The sequence below is a fragment of the Plasmodium berghei genome, assembly GCF_900002375.2.
Source record: "Plasmodium berghei ANKA genome assembly, chromosome: 13".
Lineage (NCBI taxonomy): Eukaryota > Apicomplexa > Aconoidasida > Haemosporida > Plasmodiidae > Plasmodium > Plasmodium berghei.
In genome coordinates, this window is record NC_036171.2 from 1,096,798 (window position 1) to 1,109,735 (window position 12,938).

Consider the following 12,938-nt stretch of genomic DNA (forward strand, 5'->3'; position numbering starts at 1 on the left):
TCCCTTTGAATATTTGTAACACATCTCTAAATTTATATTTGCCTTTCTAGCTTTCAAAAAAAAACAATACTTATACTATAATAATTTCCTAATCCTTACATTACAATATTGCAGATATATTCACATAATAATTGTAATTGTATAAAATATCGAATGTATTCTGTCTAAAGGGAGATATTATTGTTCATATAATGATCAATGCTATCATCGATATTTTTTAAAATAGGATTGTTGGTAATCTTGCTATATGTATTTTTTTTAATCATTTTATATAATCAATAAAGATTTATGAATAACTATAAAGAATTTGGATAGTTGTACATATAAAATATAATAATAATTCCTATAAATTCACGCTTTTTTATTATTCTTCAATTTACAGAATGTATTTTTTTATTTTACTTAATGAGTTATTAAATATTGCAAAATGATATTTATAAAAGTTAATTATTGTTGTGTAATATTACAAAAACAAAATAAAATTGACAAGGATAAATGCCAAAGTGTATCAAACTTGCTAAGTGTATAAATAGAAGACACTTCTTTTGATCGCATCATATACGATAAGGAGAAAGTATTTATATGATTTTTTATTGACAAAAATATTAACAATGTAGATAAATTGCAACAACTAAATATTCTCAGGATTTTGTTTTTTTGTGGATTCCTCTATTTCAATTAACTTATTTTTGAATATATCAACCATTATAGATAATTGGTTATTTATATCATCGTACATATTTTTATGATAAAAAAATCTTAACAATTTAAATGCATCGGCGTTATTGTAATATTTTTTTGTCAATGGATCAAAATATATTCCTTCTAAATTTGTAATTGAACATATATTACGCTTATTTTTAAATTTTTCTAACCATTCCTTATTATTATTATAATTACTATACATACTTAATTCATTAGGATCTGTAACAATATAAAATTGTTTTTCTTCAATGTCTCTCGGTTTTTGTTCCTTTTTTTGTTCGTTAGTTTTGTTTAAATTATTGTTATCATTATCACCCTTAGCATTATTGTTATTTATAGTATTTAGGCAATCAAATGCTAATCCATCTTTCTCATTTAAATATTCTATATTTAGATCTTCACAACGATCAATATTTTCTAAATTTAATTCGATATTTGCATCAAATATGCCCTTATTTGGTTTATCAGTTTTGATAGTATTTTCTCCATTTTCAGGTGTAATGATGCCATTTTTTCCCTCCGTCTTTTCCTTGTTGCCCATTTTTTCTTCATTCTCCGTTTTCTCTTTTTTGTTTATCTTCTCTTGGCCTTGGCAATGAATTTCGTTTGGATTTTGTCCGATTTCAATAACGTTTTTATATGTTTCACTATTTATTATATTAGTACTGTGTGCTATTAATAATCCAGTATTGTCAATTAATTCGCCATCTGCTGTTATATTTTTTCCATGATTATTTAGATTGGATACATCCGTTTCATATTTCAGGCTTTCGATTAATGGTAATTTATTATCTTTTGAATATGAAAAGCTAATGAAAACATTTTTTGGTTTGTGATATATAATTCTTTTACTTTCCACATATTTTTTTTTTTCTTCTTCCCATGCTTGCAATTCTAACAAAGATTGCATATTATATTGTTCAGTTATTTTGGCTTCTTCTAATCTTTCTTCTCTTGTCATTTCTCTTTGCATATCTTTTTTTTTTTGTCTATTTTCATAAAATTTTTTAAAGCGATCTTCTTTTTTTATTCTTCTCAATTCAAATTTTTTTTCCATTTGTTCAGTTTTTTGTCTAGTAGTATCCCTTGTCGATCTATGTAACATTATATAATTTTGTTCAGTTTTTTTCCGTTTTCTTCGTTTTTTATTTTCTTGATTTTTTTTATCGTCAGTTTTATCTCTTATATCATTTATAGATTTGCTATTTTTCATATTATCGTATTTCCTCTTTTTCATTAAATTATATTTTAGCATTTTTTTTTTTTTTAAATTTTCCATATAGGCATATATTTTTTTTTTTTTTCTTTTTGAATCATCATCATCACCTTCATTTTCATTCTGTTCTTCATCTTCTTCATCCCCCTCTGCATCATCTTTATCATCATCAAAATCGGAATCGGTTACATCTACATATTCTTCTTCTCCTTCAGAATTTACATATTCTTCATCTATTTCCTCTTCTTCCCATATACTATCATTCCAAAATTTTTCATCTTTTTCTAAATCTTCGCCAATTAATTTCTTTAAATTTCTACCTCTGTTTTTTCTTTTCGGCATTTCAAGTGCTATACCGTAATTTTTTAATTCGTAATCTTCATCTTCGTCCTCTTCACCCTCATCATCTTCTTTTTCCCCTTCTTCACCTTCTTCATCTTCCGTCTCGTCTAGCTCATTTTTGTCGTCATCCTCATCTTCTTCGTGTCTGTCAAAAGAATTTTCATCTGGCTCCCCTTCATCATATGGGTTATTTCTTATATTATCATCTAATTTACCCTTCCACATTTCATAATTTTCGAATTATATATTTTTATAGTAATATGTTTTCGAAAAAAAAAATTATATATATAATACATATATACATAGAAATACACAGGCAGGTATATATAATAATATTTTTTTAATTTATAATATGCCAATTAATTATAAAGTTTATTCCTATACTATTTTCTCATCTCTGGCTTTGCTTCATTTTTTTTTATTATTTCTTTTAAAATTTATAATTAATTACAATTTTTTTCATTTTCAGTATAAATCTGTTCGGTTATAAACTATTAAGTAATTGAGCTCTTTATTTTTATAGTATTTTCGTTCAGAATTATTTTGTGTAATTTATCGTAATATGCATATATTATTTACATGTATATTAAAATTTTTGTTCTTTTTTGATGCTTCTTTTTGTGCTGAATATTACATTTAGCTAGATATATATATTTTTTGGAGGATTTTTATATTTTTTTCATTTTAGTTTCTCTATTCATCTCGATAATATTTGTTGTAATTATAATTTTTTGTTACAAAAATAAATATCGTTTAATAAATAGCTAAAAACAAAATATAAAAAAAGAGAAAAAACGAGTAAATAATAAATTAAATAACAAGTGTAAAATAATCCGCACAGGAAAATAAGATGAAAATGTAGCATAACAGGCAAGTATGTAATATAATACACAAATTAAGATTATATAAGTATAAATTTTTATTAATTTGTTTGTTTTTATTTTAGCGTTGATTATTATTTTTTTCTCATGTTAAAATTCCTAGATAAGACGAGGCTCTATTTTTAAATTTATAATACGTTTAAAAAAAATAATAATAGTTAGCAATCATACCTGTGTTTGCAGCAATATTCATAAATGTAATATATTATGAAATTACTAAATACCAAAATAAATGAAAATAAAAATATTGCAATAGAATGTTTTCATAAATGTTTATGTGGAAATCGAAATACGAATAGTTTCTCTTCCCACAATCCATCAATTTGTAAAAAATACAAGAGAAACTTTTCACTATTATGCAACAAAAAACATAATCAAAATAAAGAACAAAACGAAAATATCATAAAAAATTTACCTGCTATATATAAGAATGAAATTAAAAGTACAACCGATAATGACCATTTCAATTGTTGTGGCCAAATAAAAAAAGGAATTACTCACGAGCTTAGTGTTAATAACCATTCTGAACTCAGTAAAGTAAAATTATTTAAAGAAAATTTGAAAAGGTATAATTTATTCAACATATACCTTGAAAAAATAAAAGCGCCATTAACAAAGAAAGAACAAGATCGGCAAAGAAAAATTATTAATATAAATAGTGTAAAATATTTTGATGATTGTATTTCTATATTTAATATAGATTCGTTATTAATATATGCAAATCACAATTTTGAAGAATTAAAAAGAAAAGGATGGAGAGGGGATAAAAAAGAGAAAGATGTATATCAAAGAGTAGAGGTAGAACATAATGAAATAAAGCATACACATATTGGTAACGAAAATAATATTTTTACTTTTTTTAAAATATTTATTCAATTCAATAAAATTTTAAAAGATTATTTTTATCAAAAAAATGAAGAAAAGTTCAATGAAATATTCTTGGCCACGTTTGAACCTTTCTTACATTGTAAATTTTTAGACAAAATTGAAACTAATAAAAATAAAGAATCATACGATGATAACTTCCATTTTAAAATCATGCAATTAATTAAAATATTTAACCATATTAATTTTTTTAGTAAATTAAAAGATATAAATATTAATTATTTACAAAATAGCTTAAACACCTCACGAATTAATGGAACAAAAACTAATATGTATAAAAAAATCGAAAAAGACGTATACAATTCAGTTGATGAAAATAAATTATTTTATGAATACATGAGTGTTGATCAAAATGATGAAAATAAGCATTTTTTAAAAAGTGATGCCAATTTTATAGATAATTTAAATTTATTTGGGAAAAAATTAGATGAATTACAGCAAAGCGTTAATTACTTTTCTTCCCCTCAAAAAAAAAAATATACACCATCATTAGATATTCAAACAAAAGAGCGCTCACATAATTATTTCAATAAAGAGAAATGTAATAGTACACATCCCGATGACATAACATATGAAAAAGAAAATTATAACATAAGAAATGATAGATTAAATTGGTATATTACTCTAGTTAAAGGTTTTAGTTTAACATTGAAAAAACTAATAAAATATTTAAATGATGATTGCTTAGTGAGGCTATTTACCCATTGCATTTATTTGTTTGACAAAAATTGTAATGCTAAAGAAGTGTTTCTATTTTACAAAGAAATGTATATCAAAATAAAACAAATGAACAATATTTCTAATAAAAATCTTGTCTACATTTTAAATGCGTGCAACTATTATTTAAAGGAAGAAAATGTGGATTTATTAAAATATCTGCAAAATGAAATATTATTAAATAATACCAACGTAACAAATTATAATTGCAATTCTAGCAATAAGGGAACCAATTGTGATGTCAAAAAAAATAATAAACGCCCTAAAATATATAATATACCCCCATCTCATATAGAAAATATTTTATATACATTTTCAAAGTACAATTTTAAGGATAAGAAACTGTTTCTATTATTTAGTAAAATTATAAAGGAAAAATGTAATGGATTTTCGTGCATAACTACGATAAACATTTTAAATAGCTTTACCAGGTTACATTTTGAAAAGTTAATATTTTATTGTACTTATGAAAAAATTAAAGAGTTTGATTTTATAACGTTTATGATGTGCAAAGGAACTAATATTATTAAATTAATAAAAACTTTATTAAAAATTGAATATAGAAATGTAGGGGGTTATAAACATTGTTTCTTAATGAATATATCTCATAACATATCAGGGGGAAATTGTAAAAGTAATAGCGCCCCTAAAAATAGTGCCAACTGTGTAATACCAAATGATGTAGAAAGACAAATATATCCGGAAAATAAAATACTCGTAACCGATAAAATAACATATATCAAGCTTATAATTGCATTAATATATGAATTGAAAATGTATATAACTAATGAAAACAATAGTTATGAGAATGAAATATGTGGGCATTATAAAGCACGTACATCTGACCACAACATAAACGATGATGAAATTCGTAATATTTATAAAAAAATTCTAAGATTACAAATTTTTTATGTGAAAAGTCAAAATGATTTAGTTTTTTTAAAAAATATACTTAAAAAAAATTATACCAAATTTGATATAAACAAATTCAATAAATTTTTCGTTTTTTCATTTATAAATTCAAATATTGAAAAAATTAATTTTCATAAATTAATTTTTACACTATTAGCGTATAATAATTTTATAGGAGAAAACAAATTAAAAAGGTATACAGAAAAAAAAAAAAAATTTATATGAAACTAAGTATATGCACGCACCCACATATATCTATATTCGTTTTAAAATTTAATTTGGTAGCATGTTTTTTATTTTCATTTTATTTGGCATTTTGTGATGCTATTATTTTATTTATTTGTTTTTGTTTGATTTTTAAGCCTAAAATACTAATTAAATAATAAGAATATTTATTTTTAAATGTGTATATATACAATAATTCAAGTGTCTATATACAATTTCTGAGTAACACCATGTTACAAACAACGGATATACTTCGGACCATTGGAATTACAATAGAATAATCAAATGTATTAAACAATATTCATTATTAAATTTATTTATCCATATCAAAATATTTATTTAAGTATTGAGTATAATCTTCTTCTTCACTCAAATAAAATTTATCATCGTTGAAATTGTCATTGTCTTCCTCATTTTTTTCATCACCTTTTTCATTATTTTGCACTTCTTCCTTTTTATTTTCCATTGTTTGATTATCATCAGCATGAACATCATTCGTATCATCATTGGCATTTTTATTTTTTTTAATATCACTGTGATCGTTTTCTTTTTGACTTACGGAATTTTCACTCATGTTATTTATTAAATCATTTGCATTATTTTCATTTAAAAATACATTTAAATTATGTTCTTTATTTTTATAATTATTTAATAAATCATAAAAATACTTTGTATTTCCATGTTTAAAGTCTACTTTAATAAGATCAATGATACCATTAATAAACCATGGGTATATATCTTTTTTATTTATTTTTTCTATATTTACTTCTCTCAATTTATCATGAGATATATATTTGTTAATTAATAACTCAGTTAAATAATTTTTATTATTGTATAAAAATCTTATTTTGTCATCACTACTCAAAAGGTTATCAACTTCAATATTATATTTGTCTGTATTTGTTATAGATGTGTCGATTTTGGCATGCTTAAACTTGCATGATGGATTTGTACATGAATTATTTATTAAATTGTTACGACAAAAAAAAAAATTATAATCATGAGAAAACATACAATTATCTTTATGGCAATTCCCTTTTATTAAAAATTTACATAATTTTGAAATTTTATAAATTGGTGTAACATCATGAGAATAATTGCACTTCTCATTATGTATGCATTTCCCTTTTTTAAAAAAAAATTTGCATATATCTTTTTTTTTATGCTCTTCATAAGACGCAATAACAGGTTTGTTGTCATTATGATTATTTGTTTTATTGGAGTTTTTCTTATTTTTCCCTGTCTTTCGTTTTTTTACCTTTTTCTGTTTTTTTATATTACTTGCAGCCGATGAAGGAACATTACTTAAGTTATCTAAAAAAATACACATTATATATATATATATATATAACTACGTATGTATGTGGATATATTTAAACCGAAACATATGTATGCAAATAAGGTGATAAAAATCCACTTTATATTATATTTATACACGCGTTTATGCTAAGATATATACAACATACATAGATTAACGGTTTAAAACAAATTATATAAATATTAATTTTTTATTTTTTTTAAACATACTTGTCATATTCGATATTTTATCCAATATCTCATCGTCGTTCATTTTATCCATTTTGTTTATCGCTATATACCCAAAAAACAAACAAAAAATAGAACAAAATAATAAAATAAATTAATTAAAATTAAATATTTATTTATCTTTTTTAAACCACTTCCTTAAAAAAAATTGTTTAAAAATAAACATTTATATACTTGTTTTTTTTTATTTTTAAAAAAGAACAATTGATTCATTATTTTTTAGTATAAGCTTTATAAATATCCGAGTGGTTCTCTATATAAAAAATAATATTGTAAAAATTTTGTTTTCACTGTTTTACTTTCGTTATTTTAATAAGATATATTTTTATATTTTATTCATCGATTGCGTTCAAAATACAATTTGTCAATTAATTTCAAATTATTACATACATTTATTATACATATTTTTTATATCTTTATTTCCAAAGAAATATCATATCAAAATAATTTGGGTATTTTTTTCCTGCTCAATACCTTTGCTCTCTTTTTTTGTTTGTTTTTTCCCATACAATCCTACTAAATAACAATCAAATAAGTTATATTCAACAAGATTTATTTTAAAAAAATATTAAAAAATGTTTGACGCAACTTCTGTGTTTAACTATTTTAAATACTTTCCCAAAGAGTTATTTCCACCACCATTAAAACTTTAAATGATATTACAAAAAATGATATCTCGCATTTTCGTTTTTTTCTCTTTTTTTTGCCTACACTATATATATTTAATTAGGTATTATTTGTATTGGGGAGTGCATATGGCACGTTTAAGCATCATTATTATCCATGGGATATATGTGGTATATATATTTCATTCAGCCTTTCACACTATCAATTTCTTATATATTCAAGGTTATTCTATTAAATAAAATTGGTATATGCTTTATATAGGATTTTCTATTTTCGTTTTGATGGATAAAAAAAATAAGTCTTTATACCTTTCTACAAATTATAGATATTTAAAAAAGGAAATGCATCTTATTCTTTGATTTTATCATATTCCTTACTTTATCTATTCAATATTAGCATAAGAAGTTTTTTAAATTTATCTATGTTTTATTCCATTTTGTTTTTGTTTTTTTTTATAAAATTCTCTTTGCATATTTTTTTATTTATAGTATTATTATACTTTTTGTCTTAGACAAAATATACCATAAAACGCTTAAATATATAAAAAAATGTGCATAAAATAATATAATAAAATTAATGTAAAACAAAAAATATTACGATTTATTATGCTTATACGATAAAAAAATTTAGTTTAATGTTTATTTGTATTTTTGACATGCTTTAATAATAATTTTTCCCATGGCTTCCCTTAAAATTGAGGAAAAATAAAGGTTTATATAAATTATGTGTTCATATAGAAAAAAAGACCATTCAAAAAAGATAAAAATACATCTATAGTTAAAATGAAAAAGAGGATTGAAAACAGCCAAATTAATGATGAAAAGAAAAAGAACAATTTAAAAAATATAGGGGAGAAAAATGAGAAGGGCAAAAAAAAAATAAAAAAAAAAAAAATACCAAAAATTAAGATTGAAAATGAAGCTAAAGTTGAAGATATTGAAAAAAAAAACGATTTATTAGACAACGTCAGAATAAGCACATATGATGAATATGATGATAAATTAGTAAATAAAATGGGTTCTTATATCGAAACGACAAAAGAAGGAATAAAAAATAAATTGTTTAAAAAATATTATTCTCTAAATACAAACGTTCCGCTTTATTATATTGATATAAATATATACAAATGCGTATATGATAATTTTTTTACTAAATACATACATAATAAAGAATTAAATGATACACATAACGGTGTGAATTGCAAAATAAAATCGATGTATTTTTACAATATCCTAAACAGTAAATCTATAAACGTTATTTACCATTTTTTTAAGGAATTTTTTAAAGAATATGAGTTAGAAAGTTTTCAAAATTGCTGTGAAATGCTTCAAATGACATATTTATTTTTTTTTATTCTGTTTACTGATTATTATACAATAAGTCCCAACATACGAAGCTATTGTCTAGAAAATTTTAAAATCCTTTTTATTCTGAAAAATTATCTCTTTAAAAAATATATAAAATATACTAATAAAATGATATTTAAAAAATATATCTTATTAAATCAATTGGAAAATAATATAAAAAAAAACGACTTTTTTACTATTGAAAATAGTATAATAACTGAAATATTAAATTCAAATGATAAAATACAATTTAAAACTGCAACAATATATATGATTCCTTCGAAAAAAACATATAACATGCATTTTGTAAGTTTACTTATAAAAAATAGATCTTATGAATATATTAATAATCATATTTTTATAGATTTATTTAAAATTAATATATTTACTAATCAATCGTCTTTGTTGAACTCATCTTTGGATGCGTCTACTAAAAATACAGAAAAGGTAGAAAATTGTTTTGGTGAAAAAAATAATATGCATTTTCCCCAGGCTAATACTATTAACTTAATGCCTATAGATGAAACGAATAATATACTTTCTTATGTATTTGAAATCGAAATACCTTCTTATATTTATAATGATCATTATATGGAAGTTTTTTATGTTCAAGTGAACCAAAATGTGAAACTGGCGAATTTATTGATCCCAGAAAAGTTTCTGCATTTAAATAAAAAAAACGAGATTGATGAAATTGTTTTTATTGATAATATGAACGGCACAATTAATGATGATGATCACGTTGAAAAAAAAGCAAATAATTGTATAGAAGACGAAACAAATAATAAAAATGAATATGATACCTTAAATTTCCATGATAAAATAAATTTAATTAAAATAGAAAGTGAATGCGTTTCAATAAATAATAAAGCATATTTAAAAATTTATAACAACAAAGTTGGTAACTATTATGTAAGCTTAAATACTATAAGCAGCTTCCCTTATATTAAATGGGAAATTACATACATTCAAAACACTGTAATTATAAAAATACAAAGCAAAATTTCTAATAAATTTATTTTTCACATAAATAATGATGGTATAATATTACAAGACAATGGAATTGACGTGTTAAGTGACATATTTAATCATCCATTAGACGTGTATACATTATTATTTTTAATGAAAAAAAGAGGAATTAATTTGTTGGTTACTGATATAGAAATTGGCAAAATGAAAAAAAAATATGATTATGATTTTAATTTTAATAATACAGAAGAAAGTATAATTAATGATATATTATTATGTTTTCGATTTATTAACTTCTATTCATCTAATATAAAAACGTTCGAATCCAAAACTACTATCAATATAAAAGGAAATACTAACTTTCCTAATATCCCGTTTACAGATTTAATATTTATGGAATATGAATCACGTTTTTGCAGGTAAAAATATTTTTAAATGGTGGGAATATACATGCTTACCCACCTAAACATATACAATACCTCATACAATCTTATAATAGGAGAGATTGTATGCCCAATAATATATTTTTAAATGTTAAGTGAATATAGAATTATTAGTATTACTATTTCAATATGTCTAAATTAACTTAATTTATTTCTTTTTTAAATAGGATATCCAAAATGGAAAATGAAGAATGCGAAAAAAAGCATGGAAAAAATTTATCCAAACATAAATCTATTTTGTTTTGTCTATTTGAATTATGCGAATTAATGTTATTAAATAATAATAAAAAAGAAAAAAAAAAATTGAATGAATTTAACAAACAGGAAAATGATGAAGATACTAAACAGCATATAATGATGTTTCAGTATTTTTTAACAAAAATATTGAAACATAATAATATCGAGCAAATTAATAAAGTGGTGAAAGAAAATATTAACTTAAAAAACATTTCTTTACAAAGTGATCACTATGATCAATTTTCAAAAATTGAATATATCGATTTCCTACAATTAGACCAAACATCTTATTATTTGAATTTATTTTTGAAGTTTACAAAAATAATTTCCTTCACAGATATTTGAATAAAGGTCATTCCCTCATACCATGAATGTAATTAAATTACAAAGTAATTTCAGCAGCTCGTAGTGCATCTTTCTGAAAAATCAAACAATGAAAAGACACATACCGGAATATATAAATATTGCAATATTATGCATGTATGTTGAACAAATAAGTGATAATGTACGAGAAATATATATATAAAGGCTTACATAAGTATAGGGCTTTTCATTAGCTATGAGTTTTACTCGTCTCTTATGCTTCTTCGTTTTTTCATGTTGTTTCATTGCGTTGTCATTTATGAAGTAAATGTCACAAGCATAGCATTTAAATTGTCCTATAAAAATGTTATTAATAAGTTTATATTATTTGAATACATACCATACAGCATAAATAATATATACTTAATAGTTATATGTAAACTTATATTTCGGATAGTTAAGCATACCACATCCTTTTTTATCTACATCATACGGAAGAACGGGCTTGGTATGATAATCATTATACACTGTAAATATAATTTATTAAATAAGGGGAAATCAAAATAAATATAACGGCTTATTGTATGCACATCATAGAAGCATAATATATCAAAATAATATCGAAATTCCAGTTTTAATTTCATAGCGTAATGATAAATGCGCAACAATTTTTTTATTACCTTCGTCAAAGTCTCGCGTCCTTTTTCGAATTTTTAAAAATTTACTATTTATGGTATTACGAGGTTTTTTTTTTTTTCTTGTTGACAACGCCACTAGAAAAAATGTCGAAAAAAATAAAAAAATGGAAATAAATAAATATCCAAAAAAATACTATCGTATGGTAATTATATACAAATACATGTGAATTATAATATATACTTTTTAATATAAGCCAGCCGTTATTTTTATTCTTATGTTATTATTATCGTTTTTAATTTAATAGTTTTTCAGTTGGTAAATTTTATATTTATATAAAAAAGTTATAATATATCTTTTTAATTAGCATTTCAATTTTGCGGTTATATTTTTTTGTATAAAAAATTATACAAAATACGTGAATAAAAAAAAATATTATATATATATATATATATACATTACAAATACATATAATGCATGGCGTACATTTAAATATTGCCCTTTGAAGTATGCGATCAGCTAATATTTTGTGTTTAAAAAATATAAGTCAAACATTATTTGTGATTTTTTACTTCTTTTTTATTTTTTTCCCGCTGTTTTTGTGTTTATTGCAGTTTTATATGATTTACCTTTTGTGATGCATTTATGAAAATGTTAAAAAGGGTATAAGTAAAATTTGAAGTTTCATGTCATTCATATTTATCTAATGATAAATTTTATTTATTTTTATTCTTTAATTATCAAAGAATAAAATATATGTTTTTTGTATACAATTTTTAGTATATTTTGAAATTAACTATTACATATATGTTTTACTTTATTTCAATTTTTTTTATCAATTATAAACAACGTTATATATTAACATTAGACCTGTGATAATAATACTGTGTATATACCTTAGCACACTGTATATGTTTTAGACCTATTAAATATGTAATCATATTCTTTA

General features: G+C 22.3%; 5 protein-coding genes across 5 annotated transcripts; 2 read left to right on the top strand and 3 right to left on the bottom strand.

The window, feature by feature from the left end:
- Positions 1–631: 631 nt before the first annotated feature.
- Positions 632–2,488, bottom strand: PBANKA_1327400 (YL1 nuclear protein, putative; the record flags this gene model as incomplete). The annotated part of the gene is made up of 1 exon (XM_034566877.1): positions 632–2,488. One exon carries the CDS (start codon positions 2,486–2,488, stop codon positions 632–634), a length of 1,857 nt encoding a protein of 618 aa, XP_034423430.1.
- Positions 2,489–3,351: 863 nt separating this feature from the next.
- PBANKA_1327500 (conserved Plasmodium protein, unknown function) lies at positions 3,352–5,883 on the top strand (the record flags this gene model as incomplete). Its single annotated transcript, XM_034566878.1, has 1 exon — positions 3,352–5,883. The coding sequence occupies one exon, from the start codon at positions 3,352–3,354 to the stop codon at positions 5,881–5,883; it is 2,532 nt and encodes an 843-aa protein (XP_034423431.1).
- A 313-nt stretch (positions 5,884–6,196) lies between these two features.
- PBANKA_1327600 (zinc finger protein, putative) lies at positions 6,197–7,462 on the bottom strand (the record flags this gene model as incomplete). Its single annotated transcript, XM_034566879.1, has 2 exons — positions 6,197–7,197; positions 7,411–7,462. 2 exons carry the CDS (start codon positions 7,460–7,462, stop codon positions 6,197–6,199), a joined length of 1,053 nt encoding a protein of 350 aa, XP_034423432.1.
- A 1,375-nt stretch (positions 7,463–8,837) lies between these two features.
- Positions 8,838–11,395, top strand: PBANKA_1327700 (conserved Plasmodium protein, unknown function; the record flags this gene model as incomplete). The annotated part of the gene is made up of 2 exons (XM_034566880.1): positions 8,838–10,789; positions 10,981–11,395. 2 exons carry the CDS (start codon positions 8,838–8,840, stop codon positions 11,393–11,395), a joined length of 2,367 nt encoding a protein of 788 aa, XP_034423433.1.
- Positions 11,396–11,432: 37 nt separating this feature from the next.
- On the bottom strand, positions 11,433–12,233 carry PBANKA_1327800 (zinc finger protein, putative; the record flags this gene model as incomplete). Its single annotated transcript, XM_034566881.1, has 5 exons — positions 11,433–11,468; positions 11,585–11,709; positions 11,821–11,880; positions 12,034–12,126; position 12,233. Coding segments are annotated over 5 exons (315 nt in total).
- Between the last annotated feature and the right edge of the window lie 705 nt (positions 12,234–12,938).